Raw genomic sequence first — 14,759 nt, 5'->3', positions numbered from 1 at the left:
TTGTAAAGAACATACTTTGACTAAAAGATTCGGCTCTATCTCTCTCTTGCTAAGATACAAATACTACATTTTCACTAAGATTCTTGTCCATACTTTCCATCACATACGAGAATAACTCGAATATTCAAGGATTTGTTTGTCATTCATCATTATCAGGATCCACCTATTTCATCCTTTATTGGCTGAATCATTCCTCCTAATTAGTTAAATGTCATTTATTGCTATTCATTGTTATTGAATGCTACATTATTGCTCGTGCTTTCTAGAACAATTATTGCATGTTGTTATCATTATCTGACCGAACCCATATAACGTTTATTGTATCTTTAAAAACTTCATCTAGGAATATTATTGCTAACTAAGCTTAACCCCTAATTACTTAAATTTGATTATTTGAATCAATATCCATATTTTTTGGTCAAACAAGTTTCACAAAGTAAAAATATTAGTATATTATTATGAATCAAAATGCTATACAAGTGTCTGAGGAAGCATAATCAAAGCTAAATCATAAACAAGAACAACTTTTCAAGAATATATTATAAAGAGCCGACTCTGGTATAACGGGATTATTCTTTATAGATGCCTCCGGTGGAATCGAAATAATATTTCTATATGATGCATTACTTGCAAATATCATATCAAGAGGTATGACATTGTGAGACCACTCACTTTAGATTTGATATATATCTTCAAACAACTTAAATAACTATCACAAATATATCAAAACAGAGCAATAATTCTAAATTTATAAAGAAAGCAAAATTGATAATATGGGATGAAGCACTTATGGCTAAATGTCAAATGATCGAAATATTTGATCGTAGTTCTAGAGATATATTGGATATTAATGAATCGTTTGGTGAAAAATTAATGGTTTGAGAGGTAATTTTTGTAAGTATTACTAGTAGTTCCAAAATCGACAAAAGGAGAGACTGTAAAAGCTAGCTTGCCAAAGTTATACTTCTAGCCTTAAACGAAAAAAAATTCAATTGACAAGAAATATAAAGTAAGAACAGATCCAGTACTCAGTATCTTCTTGCTTCGTGTCGGAAACGAAGAAGATCATCCAATAAAGGATGATTCTAAACACTTGGTTATCAATCCCAATGGTAATAATGGTGCATTTAATAAGATAAATATTTTTATCATTAGATTAAAACGCAATTTGTACAAATTGCATGATATGATTAAAAAGATATCTTAGATAGCATAAATGAATATGTTGATCAACTAAATAAAAGGTTGATTGCAAAATTTTATAGTAAAAACAAAATATTTTTCAATTTTTGACTCAACAGAAAATGATACCAATAATTACAACCAAGAAGAATACTTAAACACTTTAATACCAAATGGCCTTCAACCATACATGTTTGTTGTTAAGTTTCTTAATTCTTACATATGTTAGTGTCACCGTATATATAATAAAATAAGTTAAAATTGATTTTTCATTGTAAATTGGTTAATTTTGAAGAAAAATATGCATGTCATGCTACTGAAAAACTTAGATACGCCGAGTAGCTTATGTAATAGCACACATATGGTATATAGAAGTTTTGACAATAACGTCATACATACAAAAATTATGATATTGATTAATGTGCTTCTTAAGTATATTCTTATCTCTGAATTCAACTTTCATCTTCCGAAACGAAGGAATATCCTTTTAAATTTGTGTGAGAACAATTTTTAGTATGTTTACGTTTTATAAATATATAATAAAACATAAGGACAAACATCTTAAATATTGTTACCACAATATGTTTTCTTGCACGAACAACTGTACGTTGTATTTTCAAGAGGGATATAAAGATCGACAATAAGAGTTCTGGTTAAGGCAGAGCAACCAACGCATTAGGAGGAAACATACACAAAAAATATTGACCATAAAGAAGCGTTCTTTAAGATACTATCACATTAAATATTTTTAAACTATAATATATAATTATCTAACTAATCTGACAAAATTAATCATTTGTGTAAGTTATCATGATGTCATTTTATTTTAAATCCATGTATTATGCTAATTTAATAATATTTTTCGGCATTTAGATGATTGTTGTATTATTATACATAAAATTTCTTTCATTAATTAAATCTTATTATTCCTTCATATAAATAAATATTTAAATCATCATGTGTCATTATTAAGGTCCGACGGATTCATATATATACTAGTTAAATTTAAATACTCCGTTAATCAGAAACGAGTCAACAACAAAATCTAAGAAGTAACAACCAGACTCTCCGCAATCAGCGGCGTGGGAGAGGAATACATAGGATTCGGAACTGGGGCCGGAAAGTAGAGTCAGTACTTCCAATATCAAGGCACCACGTCAGCATTACGACACACTCATGAGGGGATCGGGCCCCACAATAGAGTCCAAAAGTTTTGGCGGGTCAATCACAACAAATTCAAATAAGCAACCCTTACCAAATCCCTAACTTTTTCTCCAACCAGTCAATTCATTCTCATTTCCCTCCCTTTCTCCCATTTGCTAGGGTTAATGCTTCTCTCTTTGCTTCATTTCAGGTTCCCTTTCTCTCTTTGCTTCTCTCTCTTTTTTTTTCTGTTTGATTTTCTCTATGCGTGTTTCAATGTGTGTGTGTGCCTTTTTTCCTTTCTATTATGTTTCTGATTTTTTTACAGGTGCGCGCACTGCTGTTTGCTTGAATTCTGGGTTTCAGCTGTGGATTTTTGCTTGTTTTTCTGTAGGTAGGGACAATATTTAAGCTGTTTTTGAAGGTTGTCAGCATCAATGTCAATTATCAGAAGAATTTGTGCCTAGCTTCTGTAAGAATTCTTCAGTCACTTCTTCCGAGAAATCAAATTCCTTCTAGCTTCAAGCTTCATGTGATTTTAGATTGCATTTGGTAAGGATAGATGTCTTCCATAAAAAGTGTAATGTGAGAGAAAATATTTTACATTTTATTTTTTTGTAAAATAAGGCGACATATGATAATTGTACGAGGCGTACGGTATGGTATAAGGATAGCTTTTGGTGATAATTTTGATGTGTTGATTGAAAAAGCTTTAAGATATTTTAAAAGAAAAATGGCTTCTTAAAATAAAATATTGAAGTCAGTTTAGCCTTTTTGACTTTACAGTGGACTTTATTTTCCTTGTTGAAACATTTTGCACTATTCTAATTTCAAGGGTAATGAAACATTGAAAATCATTTCTTAGGGGAACATTTTTATTTCATACCAAATAGCTCTGAAAGTATGAACATCTTCCTGTTTCGATAAGTTATTTCCTTTTATCCTTTTTTTACTGTTTCAGGTTAACGTGGAAAGAAATCTTTGGTTAGATTTACTTTTCAATTTGAGTGAAGTGGAAAACTTGAGGGTAGAGGAGATCCCTAATTGCCTGGCAAGTAGAGAAAACAGAAAGAGAGTAGTATGGGGAAAGTGTCTCCTAAAGATGGGCAATGCAAAATTCCAAAACAGAAGAGGCAGTCAAAGAGTACCAAGAGCATGTATCTGAGACCAGGTGCTCTGGCACAGCTTCGGTACACCAAGGTTTCTGCTGCTAAATGTTGTACTGATCTTAGGAAGAAAAAATTGGTGGTAAGGATTGCAGATAATGCTAATGAGGAACTTGTACTTCCAAATAATGGTAATGATGACAGTTCAATGGTTCTATCTCCTGTGAGATATTGTTTGGGTGCTGTGTCTTCACCCATGGATTTGGCCAAGCAGAATACTTTGCAGATGACACCAAAGACACCCGGAGCTGTAGAAGGCATGTCGGAGTCAAGGCTTGAGTCACTTCCATTGGATTTGCTGGTATAGAATGTTCTCTTCCTTTTTACTGCACCCAATAGTCCAGCTTAGACTTTGTTCCCGAATATCCTTATAAATGTCAATTTGCCTGACTTGCATTCTCTTAAGGTAGATGTTGAGTCTTATTTCACTTGAGGTAGAAAATATGAAAAATTATTGGCAATGGAAACACGAGAGGAAGGTTGAATTGTACTATTTTTAGAATTATAGGTCAATGTAAGTGTTTCAGTTGACTCAATCTGAATTAGCATGGGTTATTCAGTAACTGCACAGAAAAAACTAGCGTTTATGGGTTTGAACAAATTTAACAGTAAGCAATAAAATGGAAATAGTAACACTGACATACGATATTTTTGTAATGGTTCAGCAAATCTATGTCCAGTCCCCTTGAGATAATGGGAGTTTTATTTGAGTTCTTTTAGTCTTCAGTTTGATTACAAGTTCCAGTGATGTTCACACACTCACTACCAACATTCTCTTTTAGCATGATTGATGTCATCATTTTTTCACGGTTTGAAGTTAGTCGTGAATGTTACTATCTCTCCAAGTAGATCTTTTGGTTTCTTTTTCTTTACTCTCTCCTCCTAGCTTCCTCGTTAGCATCACCTGATACCTGGCTACTTGAATATTAACATTGTAGGTAAACTTGAATTCAAAAGGAAGGTTAAAATTTGCAAGAGAAATAGGCAGAAAGGACTAGCTGATAAGCTGAATTAGCTGTTTGGAGAATGCTATGGCCTATATTACAAAGACCGGGTGATATAGTGTATTATGACAATTGATGTGTTTAGTTATCATTTATATATGTGTCTTTTGAAATTGAGAGAGTATGGTTGTGATATCTAGCATTTGAGAAGATTTATCCAAACTAATCCTTCTGTCACTGAGATATCCAATTCCTGCTGTTTATTAAACTATTTCTGTTTGAAGTCTTATGATTATCTGGCTGAATAGCTGATAGTTTTTATGTACTCTGCTTAAGGTTAAAATACTTTGCCACCTGCAACATGACCAACTAAAATCAGTTTTCCACGTCTCTCACAAGATTAGGAAGGCAGTGAGTCATTCTCTCTCTCTCTCTACTCTTCTCTTTTAAAATTTAAGCCACATAAGAATCTGTAATGTATAATAGCTGGTGTAAATGGGACAGGTAATTCTGGCAAGGCAATTCCATTTCAATTATACTACTCCAGATAGAATGGGGCAAGATATGCTAAGAACCATGACTCCTTTCCCTGCTGATCACTGGTCTTTTGCAAGGTATATAATGATCTTGTGACAAAAGATGATTAAGGGATTTATGTGTTGAATTGTCTAATAGCTGTCACTTTGCAGCAAGGGGGATGGGAAAAGTTCATGGGTTCACAGTCCTCATACTCCTAAGGCTCCTAAGCATGGTCCCAGGCCCCCATCTCGTCTCAAGTTTACAGAGATGGAGCAAATTGCAGCTGTTCTTTTCCCTGAATCTGCATTTCCTTCAAGGTGTTTGGTGCCATCTGTTATACCAAAACCCCTTTGCAAGTCCTTGGGTTCTAATAGAGTTCTATTCTACGAGGATGAGCTATGCCAGGCTGTTTCTCAGAATAAACTTCTTTAGTTCCTGCTGTAGTTTCTCATCACCTAATATGTGTATAGTAGGAATCTTTGGTAGTAATACAATCATGGTGGAGTTTTGTAATTTTTTCAGGGCGCTAGTGGAAGTTGAAGATTCCACTGGGTTATAATGTGAAGGCTGTGATGCGTAAATACTATGCTGGTCTTGTGTATAGAGTCCTGTATGATTTCCTTATATTAGGTTTTGGAGTGGCAATTGCTTGTTGCTTTATCTGTAACAATGAAGTGAAAGAAATATATGCAATGTTTTAGAGGAGTTCATTGAGTGTGACCTTGTGAGGGTGATACTGATACTTTTTACACTTTCAAGCGTTATTGTAAGATTCTTGCGCTCTAAATCAGTAATGTATTCGCCGTTTCACAGTTGCTCTAGAAATACTTGTAAACCAAATTTAAATCTACAACAAAAAGCGCTGGCATCCATATTGTGTAAACTGATAGCATTCCCTAAATTTAGTTGGCTCCATTCGGGAGCTTTGACAAAATCATAAAAGAGCTCATTTTTAAGAGGCAAAATAGGAAGCAATAATAACGAGAAAAAAAAGAAAAAAAGGTTGGAAATTTAGTGCTAAATATGCACAATTCTAGTTACGGTACCGACCAGTTTTGGCCAATTTTTTTTAATTCAACCCCCATAGAAGAAAAACCTCTAAACTACTGGAATTAGCAGCCTATTATATCTTCTTGCTAGTCTACTAGAAACATATCAAATTATTTTTTTTGTTTATTTTCATCTTTAGCTGTCAATTTATTACAGTATCCCATTTCTAGTATCTTAGTAGTCTGAAAATTGAATCTTGATTTTTCATCTTGAGACAATACATGTAGTGTTGCAGGATTTAAATGAGGTGGAAATTTATTTCAGATTCTTGATTTGGCCTTTTCTTTATGGATGTATGCAGGTCATCCTAGCTATTTTGATTGGAATGCTAACATTATTAACATGGCATTTTACCAGAGTTTATACAACAAGGTCACTTAACACACTAGCATTTGGTCTTCGTCATGAACTTCTGCAGAGACCAATATTACGAATGTGGAGCATTTTAAATTCTACAGTTGAAATAACAACTGCTCAAGTTAAGCTGTCAGGGTATGTAATCAGAAAGTGTAACAAGCCTGTTGATCAAGCTCAACAAGTTGAGGTTATTTCTTTCTCCTCTTGCTTCTTACTTTTTGGAAGCAGTGTTCAAGCTTCTCATTATCTAATTTTATTAATTTGATGTTTGCCCCTCAATAAATACACTTCAAAAGAGAGCAAATATTCTCCTTAATTTTGATCATACCGCGATAGACACAAAATGCTAAACCTGAAAGCCATGTTTCAAGAAATTACCTAGATTTTGCTAGCTTGGTTATATGCAATACAGATGAGTATCTGAGATACTTCCCTAGCTCTGTTTAATCTTCCCATGCAATTACATAAAGCATAAAGGAAAAGGTTTTTAAAAAAGGAGTTTGGGGGGTGGGGGTGGGGGGGGGGGGAGGATGAGGCTGGTGGGGGGAACTTTCTGGGGACTACGTAATCACAGGAAAAGGTTTAGTACCATAATAATTTTTGCTCAAGAGTTTATAACTTTGGTCATCACAACAATTTAGTCTTTTTAATGTTATTCTTTAAGACAAATTCATTTTGAGATGTTCAAACATTCAACACCACCTGAAACTATAAATACATACAACAAGCATTCATCTATGAAGGCCTATTCAGGCTAGAAAACTTGTAGGAAGCATAAGAAAGTGCACCAAGATCCCAGCTGTGGTGAATAAGCTCTCCATTCGTGCCTTCACCAGAAGCACCTAGCGCAACATGTAATGGATAGATGTGCTCGGGCCATGGATGTGCAACTTTTGCATGCGGAGCCTTCATGTCATAGTTATTAACATCTTGATGCCTACAAAAAGATGGCTACTACGTAAGCTGAAAATATGGAAGTTACCAGTAGGCTTATTATAATGCCTATCATCTCACAGACAAGCACAAAAACGTAATTTTAAAAGAGAAAGATGAAATATAGTACACATCATTTAACGAGATAGATCAAGACTGTTTCCATAATCACATTTCTGAAGTATTGCAAATATGCATAACAGATGGGAGTGTATTAAACATAAAACAACATATAAGCACAAAAATGAACAAAATTACTCCGGTTTAAGCAGAGAATACACATCTTATTTACTTGAGAATTCTTACGCTTTTAACCATGAACTAATACCAACAAAAAGTTAAAAAAGGAAAGAATAACGGAGCAAAAGAAAAGGACAGGATGAGCAAGGATAGTAGGAAGAATAACTAAAGCATGTCGCTAACACAATGGAATAAGTGTAATCTGATTATCTCCTTTGCACATTCCAAATTGATGTACAATAAGATTCATATTCCTTCACTTTCACAATTAACATTTTAAGTTCTTACACGAGAATTTTGAAAATGTTGACTCAATCAGACACATATGAATTAATTCAAGCACAGTATTCCCTCTCTTGAGCTCAACACAGAACAGTATAAAAAAATATACACAGCATTTGAAATATGATAGTTTTGGCTGTGACGCAAGATTTCCAATGGTTTCTTTTATTAGACACAATATCTAGAACAAGTATATATATTTTTTGATAGCCCTAGAGCAAGTATATATCTAAAGGCGCCATCATTTTAACAAGCATTTGCATTGACTTTAATTTGAGTCTCTGTGACTAATGATGTGGTCAAATACAGTGCTTCAATGCCAACTAAATGCGGATACACACACAAAAAATATGCAACTTATGATATCAGATGTTACTTTGGAGCAATTTCCTGACATATATTAGCATGTTGACATATAGTGCAAGAACACATCAACCATGTCGATCAACATTAGATATGTATGTGATTACATTCAGCTCTATAAGTTCAGACTTGAAATAAATGAGCTTTTCAAAAAACTCAGTCCTTGATTCACCAGTTAAGCATGCAAGTAAGTGGATTATAAGAATGTACCTTCCACTGAGAAGGGCGTCTTTAAGCCAATTGTCAAACTCTAAAGCCCAAGAAACAACACTTTTGGATGAACCGAGAGCCCTTAGGTTGTGAGTGGCAGATCCAGAACCAATTATGAGGACGCCTTCATCCTTGAGGGAGGCCAATGCTCTTCCCATGTTGTAGTGATAAGTACCATCCCTATTGGGCTGGACCGAGAGCTGGCAGACTGGAATATCTGCTTCCGGGTACATGAGCATGAGAGGGACCCACGCACCATGGTCCAAACCACGTTTTTTGTCTTCGTGCACTGTCGTGAACCCTGATGCCATGAGAACTTCCTTCACCCTTTTAGCCAATTCTGGAGCTCCTGGTGCAGGGTATTTGAGCTGAAGATTGAAAATAGTAGTAATTCAGAAGAGGAATAGTCAACGCAAGAAGATTTGAAGGAGTTAGGATTTCATTCTTATCATGCAATTAATTTCAAGAAAACACTGAGTTCGGGTTTCATGCCTATCATGCAATTAATTTCAAGAAAACACTTTATATTGGGCAGTTTGTGTGCCAAAAGAAGTTCGAGTCCAATTTGTTATATCCACCAATTGGATAAGCTCAAACTTTTTGAAATTCTGGAATGAGACTTTAAAATAAATAATGGAAAAAAAAGAGAGTTTGAACTAGAATATCATTAATAGTGGAGATTAAAAGGGATGTGATCCCTGACTATATATGTGCTTCAGAAAAGTCCATACCCAGCATAATTATTGATGGCTTAGTCTATTCACAGTTTTATAACATAACAGAGAAACAAATCGATAACTACTTTTATTTAATAAAATCAGCATAAAGGAAACAAGAATCTGTAACCTCCAAAACTCTCTGTAACTAAAGAAGCTTACTTCAACATATACAAAGTTGTCAATAATCATCCACATTCATTAACCAATTGCGATATAAGGAAGCAAGGCTTGAGACAGACAAATCAAAGCGTTGACTTCGGCTCATGTTTTTTATAGGTCAAAAATAATACTTCATTTATTCACAAACCAAGATGGTTTGAACAAAAAAGTAGAGAAGTAGGAATTAAGGGATCTAGAGATGGCTGAGTTGTTATGATCATATTCTCTGATATTTGGACATGTAGAATTTGCAGGAAATCGTGTTGAGAGATAATTGATCCCAACTAAATTTATCTAAACAGATTTAGAAAAGTCAACCTTCATCAATTAATAGAACTAAACAGCTTCTTCTTGTTTGGCTATGAATTACAACAACAAAAAAAAAAAAAAACAGAAAAGAGAGGAGAATTAAAGCACCTGGTACATGGGTTTAGGGAAGCCGTAGAAGTCATGAATGGTATCATGGCGGCCACGAATAGAATTAACAGTTGGTTCAGAAGTTTCCCAATGAGCAGAAATCATCAATATCGCATTCGGCTTTTGATTTAAAAATCTTTCTCTGAAGCCTTTTAAGAAGTGCCTGGCGGGCAAAGACTCATCTATGGAAAGCGTAGGGGAACCATGTGATATGAAGAACGTCTCCTTCAATTTCAAAGGCAAAGCCATTTTCAATTCACTCTCTGAATTCAATTTTGAATAAGCGAATTCGTCTTCGGACAATCCGCTATTTATAGGGTACCCAGAGCTGTCCGGTGCGTGTCCTCACGCGCGTCTCCCCCTCTCTTTCGCTTTTTTTTTACGCGTTCACCGACCGAGTTTTTTTTTCCCCTCACCTACCGAGCAGTGTTTTTCTTCTTTTTCTTTTTTTGTTTGGTTTTTGTTTTAGTATGCTATTGATACCTCTATTAGTAGAAAATCTCAATTCTGGACCTTCTGATATTTGATGAGACTTTCAAGCGTTACTTAACGTACTAAACCTGGTAAACTTACTGTTTGACCAAAAATATATAACTTTAGGTTAAACGTTATAAAGGGTTAAATTTAGTTAATAATAATATTTCTCAACGTAGATGTTGAAAATATGGACAATATAGGGTTGATTCAGCGAGAAGTTAATGAAATTGCGCATTAAATATTCTCAAAGCATGAGCAATAATGAAGGAATAACTAGCAATAAATAACAATAAATGGCATTTAAGTAAATAGAAGGAATGAATCACCTAATAATAAATGAATTAGATGATTGTTCCTTCTAACAATGATGCGTGACAGACAAATCCTAGAATGTTCGAAATATCCCCGGATCTGATGGAAAAGTGTGAAATAACATATGTAAGAATGTCAATGAAAATGCAATATTTGTATCTTTGTTAGAGAGAGAGAGGAAGAAACTTCTTCTGAATAGTGTTCTTATCAAAAGAATATCACATGTCATATCCCATTATCTCTTTTTCTATTTATACAAGACATGTCTCTAACATACCCTAATAGCACAAATGCAGAGAATATTCACTAGAATATTCTCTTTAATATCCTATTTCAAACACTAGTAGTTACTGTTCTTTACGCAATGCTCGACCTCGGATATGATTGAAATCTCGGCCATGAATCTTGTTGCTTCCTGGTTAACCTCGACTGACTATTTCCTTAATGCCACATTACCCTAAATATCCTTGGGGCAGATTTTAATGGTCAGTGTTATTTTAATAGTTATTTTAGTTAAGTAAGACTAATTAATAAATAAGGCCGTATTTTAGTCTCGTTCGCGGAGAAAGAATAAAACTTGGGTTCGAGCAACCCATTTTTAGGCCTAATTTTGGACCTAACCCATAATTCCCAATTCCATAATTCCTAATCCCATACCCCTAACCTAATCCCTGCCCCTATATAATAGTACATAATCCCTAAATTGAAGAGGAGGAAAAAAAAGATCAGATCCCCCTAGACCTAAGGTGAGCGCCATTTCTGGTGCTCTCATCTTCAACAAAAAACAATCAGACTCACCTCCCACATAAAAAACAAAACTCAGCCTCTATCCATTTTCCAATTAGCTGCAACACACACACGCAACAGAGATAACAAATGGGAAAAGGGGAAAAATGGAAAAAGAACAAAACAAAATAACAAAACAGAGGAAAAGAACAGACGGAATTGAGCTCATATTTTTGGGTTTTATTCTTTGGGTTATAAATGGCTGTGATTGATGGTGAAGATGCTTTATTCGCTTTTAGCTATTTGCTCTTTGTAATCTCCTTTTAGCTGCTGTCGTTTTCCTCCAAGTACCGTGTCATTAAAACCTAAATGAGAATTAGCTAATTTCATTGTAAACCACATGAGAAATTTGAGTCAGTAAGGTTTTTCCGTCGAGGTGCAGTCCCTGTTTCCGGAAGTTCCAGTCAAGGTCGTCATTTGGCGTTATATGCTTTAGTTCAGATCCGCATATTAATTTAATTTGAAAGGAAGTTGCAATTGAAGGTGCATTTCTCTTCACTAATCCTACTTGATATATATTAGTGTTTTCTTGTTTCTAATATTTTTTTTATTTTACTGCTTCGTCGTGATTCGCTATGTTGTATACTAGAATTAGGCCATTTTCTTGGCTGGAAGACGTCTACTTTAAATACCTTCTGTTTTGATACAAATGCTTTGCTTATATCTTAATATGTGTATTTAAAAGTGTACTACAGTTTTTATTTTGTGGAAAATATTGTACTAATTGCTTATGTCCAGGTTTTCAGTCTCAAAGAATAATTGATACTACTAGATTTGTTTTTCTCCATTATTTAATGTCTGGCATTGAGAGTATGATCCAATTTGGAAAAATTATTTGATATCTTAACTGCTTGATCTCATCCTAGCGTCTACTGTTGCATGTAAATATTGGAAACAAATTTTCTTTACTCATTTTGCAGCCTTGTTTTGTGGTCTAATCACTCTTTACTACCGTTCTTGACATGCGTATATAAGTAATATAGAGTCAACACTTTGAACTTTAGTAGTTTGCTTTAAGCGCGTTAATTAAATAATTGTCATAGCTACGGGTACAGTTCCCGTGACGTGGCCGTGATACTTAATTTCTAAAATCCAGGTGTGCATTTATGTGACCCAAATTCAAATCTCAACAACGTTAGATAAAATATGTCGTGGACCGCGGGTGCATTTATGTGACGTGGTTCAAGACGTATTTTAGATGACGTTGAATCTTTCTCCTAAAAAATAATTAATTAAAGTGGTTATAAAGTTAAAATTGAACCATAGGTTAAAACATGTATTAAAATCAAGTAAATAGGCCAAATATAATAGTTGAGCGACCGTGCTAGAACCACAGAACTCGGAAATGCCTAACACCTTCTCCCGGGTTAATAGAATTTCTTACCCGGATTTCTGTGTTCGCGAACTGTGATACAGAGTCAATCTTTTCCTCGATTCGGGATTTGAACCGGTGACTTGGGACACCATAAAATTATCTCAAGTGGCGACTCTGAATTTGATAAATAAATAATCCCGTTTTGATTGTCACTTTAAGTTGGAAAAAACTCCTATATACTACCCTTTCGGGGTGTAGAAAAAAAGGAGGTGTGACAGCTCTGATGACTCTGCTGGGGACAAGAACCCAGAACTTCTGGTTCAGGGTTCAAGAATTCGAACTTAGAATAAGTGTTATAATGGCTTTATTTATTATCTGATTTTAGTGCATGTTTGAGCCTAATGTGCTAAATGCCTCTTTTTACCGCTTTGATATTATTTGAACTGTATATAAACTGTTACGAAACCCTTCTCTTCTCATCTTCGGGGATGTGCACGTTGGCGTGACTCCTTTTTCTGTTAGTGTCATACCTTGAAATAAGAAAGAGGCTCGGACAAGTTACAAAGCCGGATGGCCTTTTGGTTCCCGATACGTAGCCCCCCCGGCTCGAGTTGTCCGCTCGGGTACACAAGTCTTGAACAATATACCCAGGTTTTAAACCTAGAATAACTCAGCCTCATGCCGGATCCCTAGTAGGAACGTTTGTTTGCATCATGTGCATTTGACTTTGGGGACTCAACACAGGGATTGGCTCCGTCTAGGACAGGTGTACCCAAATTAAAAAGACCATCCTGATGCATTTTACGTGCTACTTGTACAATTATTTGATTCGGCTTGCATGTTGACCGGCTTCTAGAAAAAAATCAAAAAAAGTGAGAGGTAGATATTTAGAATATTCTGAAACTCTGCCGAAATTAAAAAAGAAAAAGAAAAAGAAAAGTCAGTTCAAAATGAGCCAAAATTTTCAAGTGCCATGTTTCCCTTGTTCCGTCAAAACGACCGAACTACGCGGGTCTGATTCTCACCGGATGTGAAATACGTAGGCAAACCTCATCGGTTCCGGCCCACAATTTTCAAAAATTTAAAAATATTTTCCTTTACTTCCTTATTTAGAAAGTCTTTCTTTTAGATCCCAATTTTTTTAAAAAAATCCAAAAAATATTTTCTTTTAATTTCTTCCAAATATCCAAATAATTCCATTCTTCTTTAGAAGTTCACCTTTCGAAAATTGAAAAGAAAAATTCAAGATTAAAAAATAATTTCTTTTCTCTTTAGAAGTCTTTCCTTCATAAATTCAAAATAAAAGTCCAAAAATCCAAAAATATTTCCTTTGAAATTCCAAAAAAAAGAGTCGAAATTCAAAAAAAAAATCTTCTTTAGAAGTCCTTCTTTTAAAAAATTCTCAAAAAAACAAACAATTCTAAATTCAAAAATATTTTCTTTCTTCTTTATAAGTTTTTCTTTCGGAAAAAAAATTCAAAAAAAAGAGTTAGGTTATTTACTTTATTCCCAATCTTCCCGAACTACGCCAGATCTGATTCATGTTCCCACATGATACGTAGGCAACCCACATCAGGTTGGATCATCATTAAAAAGAAATGAAAAAAAATGAAGAAATGAAAAAATATTGATAATAATAAGGACCGACTGAGTCCATTCTAAAATGTTTTTTTTTGAATTGTGAAGAGAGTTGAGGTGGTTGGTTTGTGGTAAGCTGGAAACACAAGATCCAAGGAAAAATGATGACTGACATCGAAGCTGTTACAAGTGCTCAAGAGACTCAGGGTCAGAGGGTTCAACAAGAGTCTACGGTGTTTGAGAAAAATAGAATACTGAAACATCAAATGACCAAAATGTGTCAAGCATGAGCCAGTGGTCAAGGACAACCTCGTCATGAGTCACAATTTGCTATACAGCAAGAGCAGTACCACTCTCCTGAGTACCACTCGTACTCGTTTGATCTTCCTGCAAACATTGAGAAGCCTGCCCGAAAGATGGTACAGGAAGAAATGACCCAAATAGTGAAAAGCTTAGAACAACGGTTGAAAAACATGCAAGGGTTGGCCGGTCAAAAGAGTGTTGCCTTCAAAGATCTATGTATGTTCCCCGATGTCCACTTGCCTCCTGGTTTTAAGACTCCCAAATTTGAAAAGTATGATGGAAATGGAGATCCCATAGCCCACCT

The 14,759-nt window shown here is 34.9% G+C and overlaps 2 protein-coding genes across 6 annotated transcripts; one reads left to right on the top strand and one right to left on the bottom strand.

Moving 5' to 3' along the window:
• Window positions 1–2,234: 2,234 nt before the first annotated feature.
• Window positions 2,235–5,674, top strand: LOC107828855 (F-box protein At4g35930). 5 transcript variants are annotated; one of them, XM_016656238.2, is made up of 6 exons: window positions 2,235–2,536; window positions 2,720–2,797; window positions 3,287–3,792; window positions 4,772–4,846; window positions 4,940–5,049; window positions 5,125–5,674. In XM_016656238.2, exons 3-6 carry the CDS (start codon window positions 3,406–3,408, stop codon window positions 5,384–5,386), a joined length of 834 nt encoding a protein of 277 aa, XP_016511724.2. In that variant the 5' UTR covers window positions 2,235–2,536; window positions 2,720–2,797; window positions 3,287–3,405; the 3' UTR covers window positions 5,387–5,674. The 5 variants fall into 5 exon arrangements, with proteins under 5 accessions (XP_016511724.2, XP_016511726.2, XP_016511727.2 ...); XM_016656240.2 differs by having other exon boundaries at window positions 2,720–2,877; XM_016656241.2 differs by lacking the exon at window positions 2,720–2,797 and adding an exon at window positions 2,654–2,719.
• A 1,268-nt stretch (window positions 5,675–6,942) lies between these two features.
• LOC107828854 (extradiol ring-cleavage dioxygenase) lies at window positions 6,943–9,976 on the bottom strand. The gene is made up of 3 exons (XM_016656235.2): window positions 9,685–9,976; window positions 8,390–8,757; window positions 6,943–7,298 (listed from the first exon to the last, which is right to left on the bottom strand). Exons 1-3 carry the CDS (start codon window positions 9,931–9,933, stop codon window positions 7,097–7,099), a joined length of 819 nt encoding a protein of 272 aa, XP_016511721.1. The 5' UTR covers window positions 9,934–9,976; the 3' UTR covers window positions 6,943–7,096.
• Between the last annotated feature and the right edge of the window lie 4,783 nt (window positions 9,977–14,759).

Source organism: Nicotiana tabacum, chromosome 3 (genome assembly GCF_000715075.1).
Source record: "Nicotiana tabacum cultivar K326 chromosome 3, ASM71507v2, whole genome shotgun sequence".
In the NCBI taxonomy this organism is placed as follows: domain Eukaryota; kingdom Viridiplantae; phylum Streptophyta; class Magnoliopsida; order Solanales; family Solanaceae; genus Nicotiana; species Nicotiana tabacum.
Note: the sequence above shows the minus strand (reverse complement) of the source record. Positions and strands in the feature narration are given on the sequence as shown.

Bases quoted from the DNA above. Each gene is read 5' to 3' on its own strand.
- LOC107828854 (XM_016656235.2), bottom strand. From the start codon at position 9,933: ATGGCTTTGCCTTTGAAATTGAAGGAGACGTTCTTCATATCACATGGT. The intron at 8,758-9,684 runs GTGCTTTAATTC...TTCAATCTTCAG, and splicing joins TCCCTAAACCCATGTACCAG to CTCAAATACCCTGCACCAGG. The intron at 7,299-8,389 runs GTACATTCTTAT...ATCTTTTTGTAG, and splicing joins GACGCCCTTCTCAGTGGAAG to GCATCAAGATGTTAATAACT.
- LOC107828855 (XM_016656238.2), top strand. From the start codon at position 3,406: ATGGGGAAAGTGTCTCCTAAAGATGGGCAATGCAAAATTCCAAAACAG. The intron at 4,847-4,939 runs GTGAGTCATTCT...TAAATGGGACAG, and splicing joins CTCACAAGATTAGGAAGGCA to GTAATTCTGGCAAGGCAATT. The intron at 5,050-5,124 runs GTATATAATGAT...GTCACTTTGCAG, and splicing joins GATCACTGGTCTTTTGCAAG to CAAGGGGGATGGGAAAAGTT.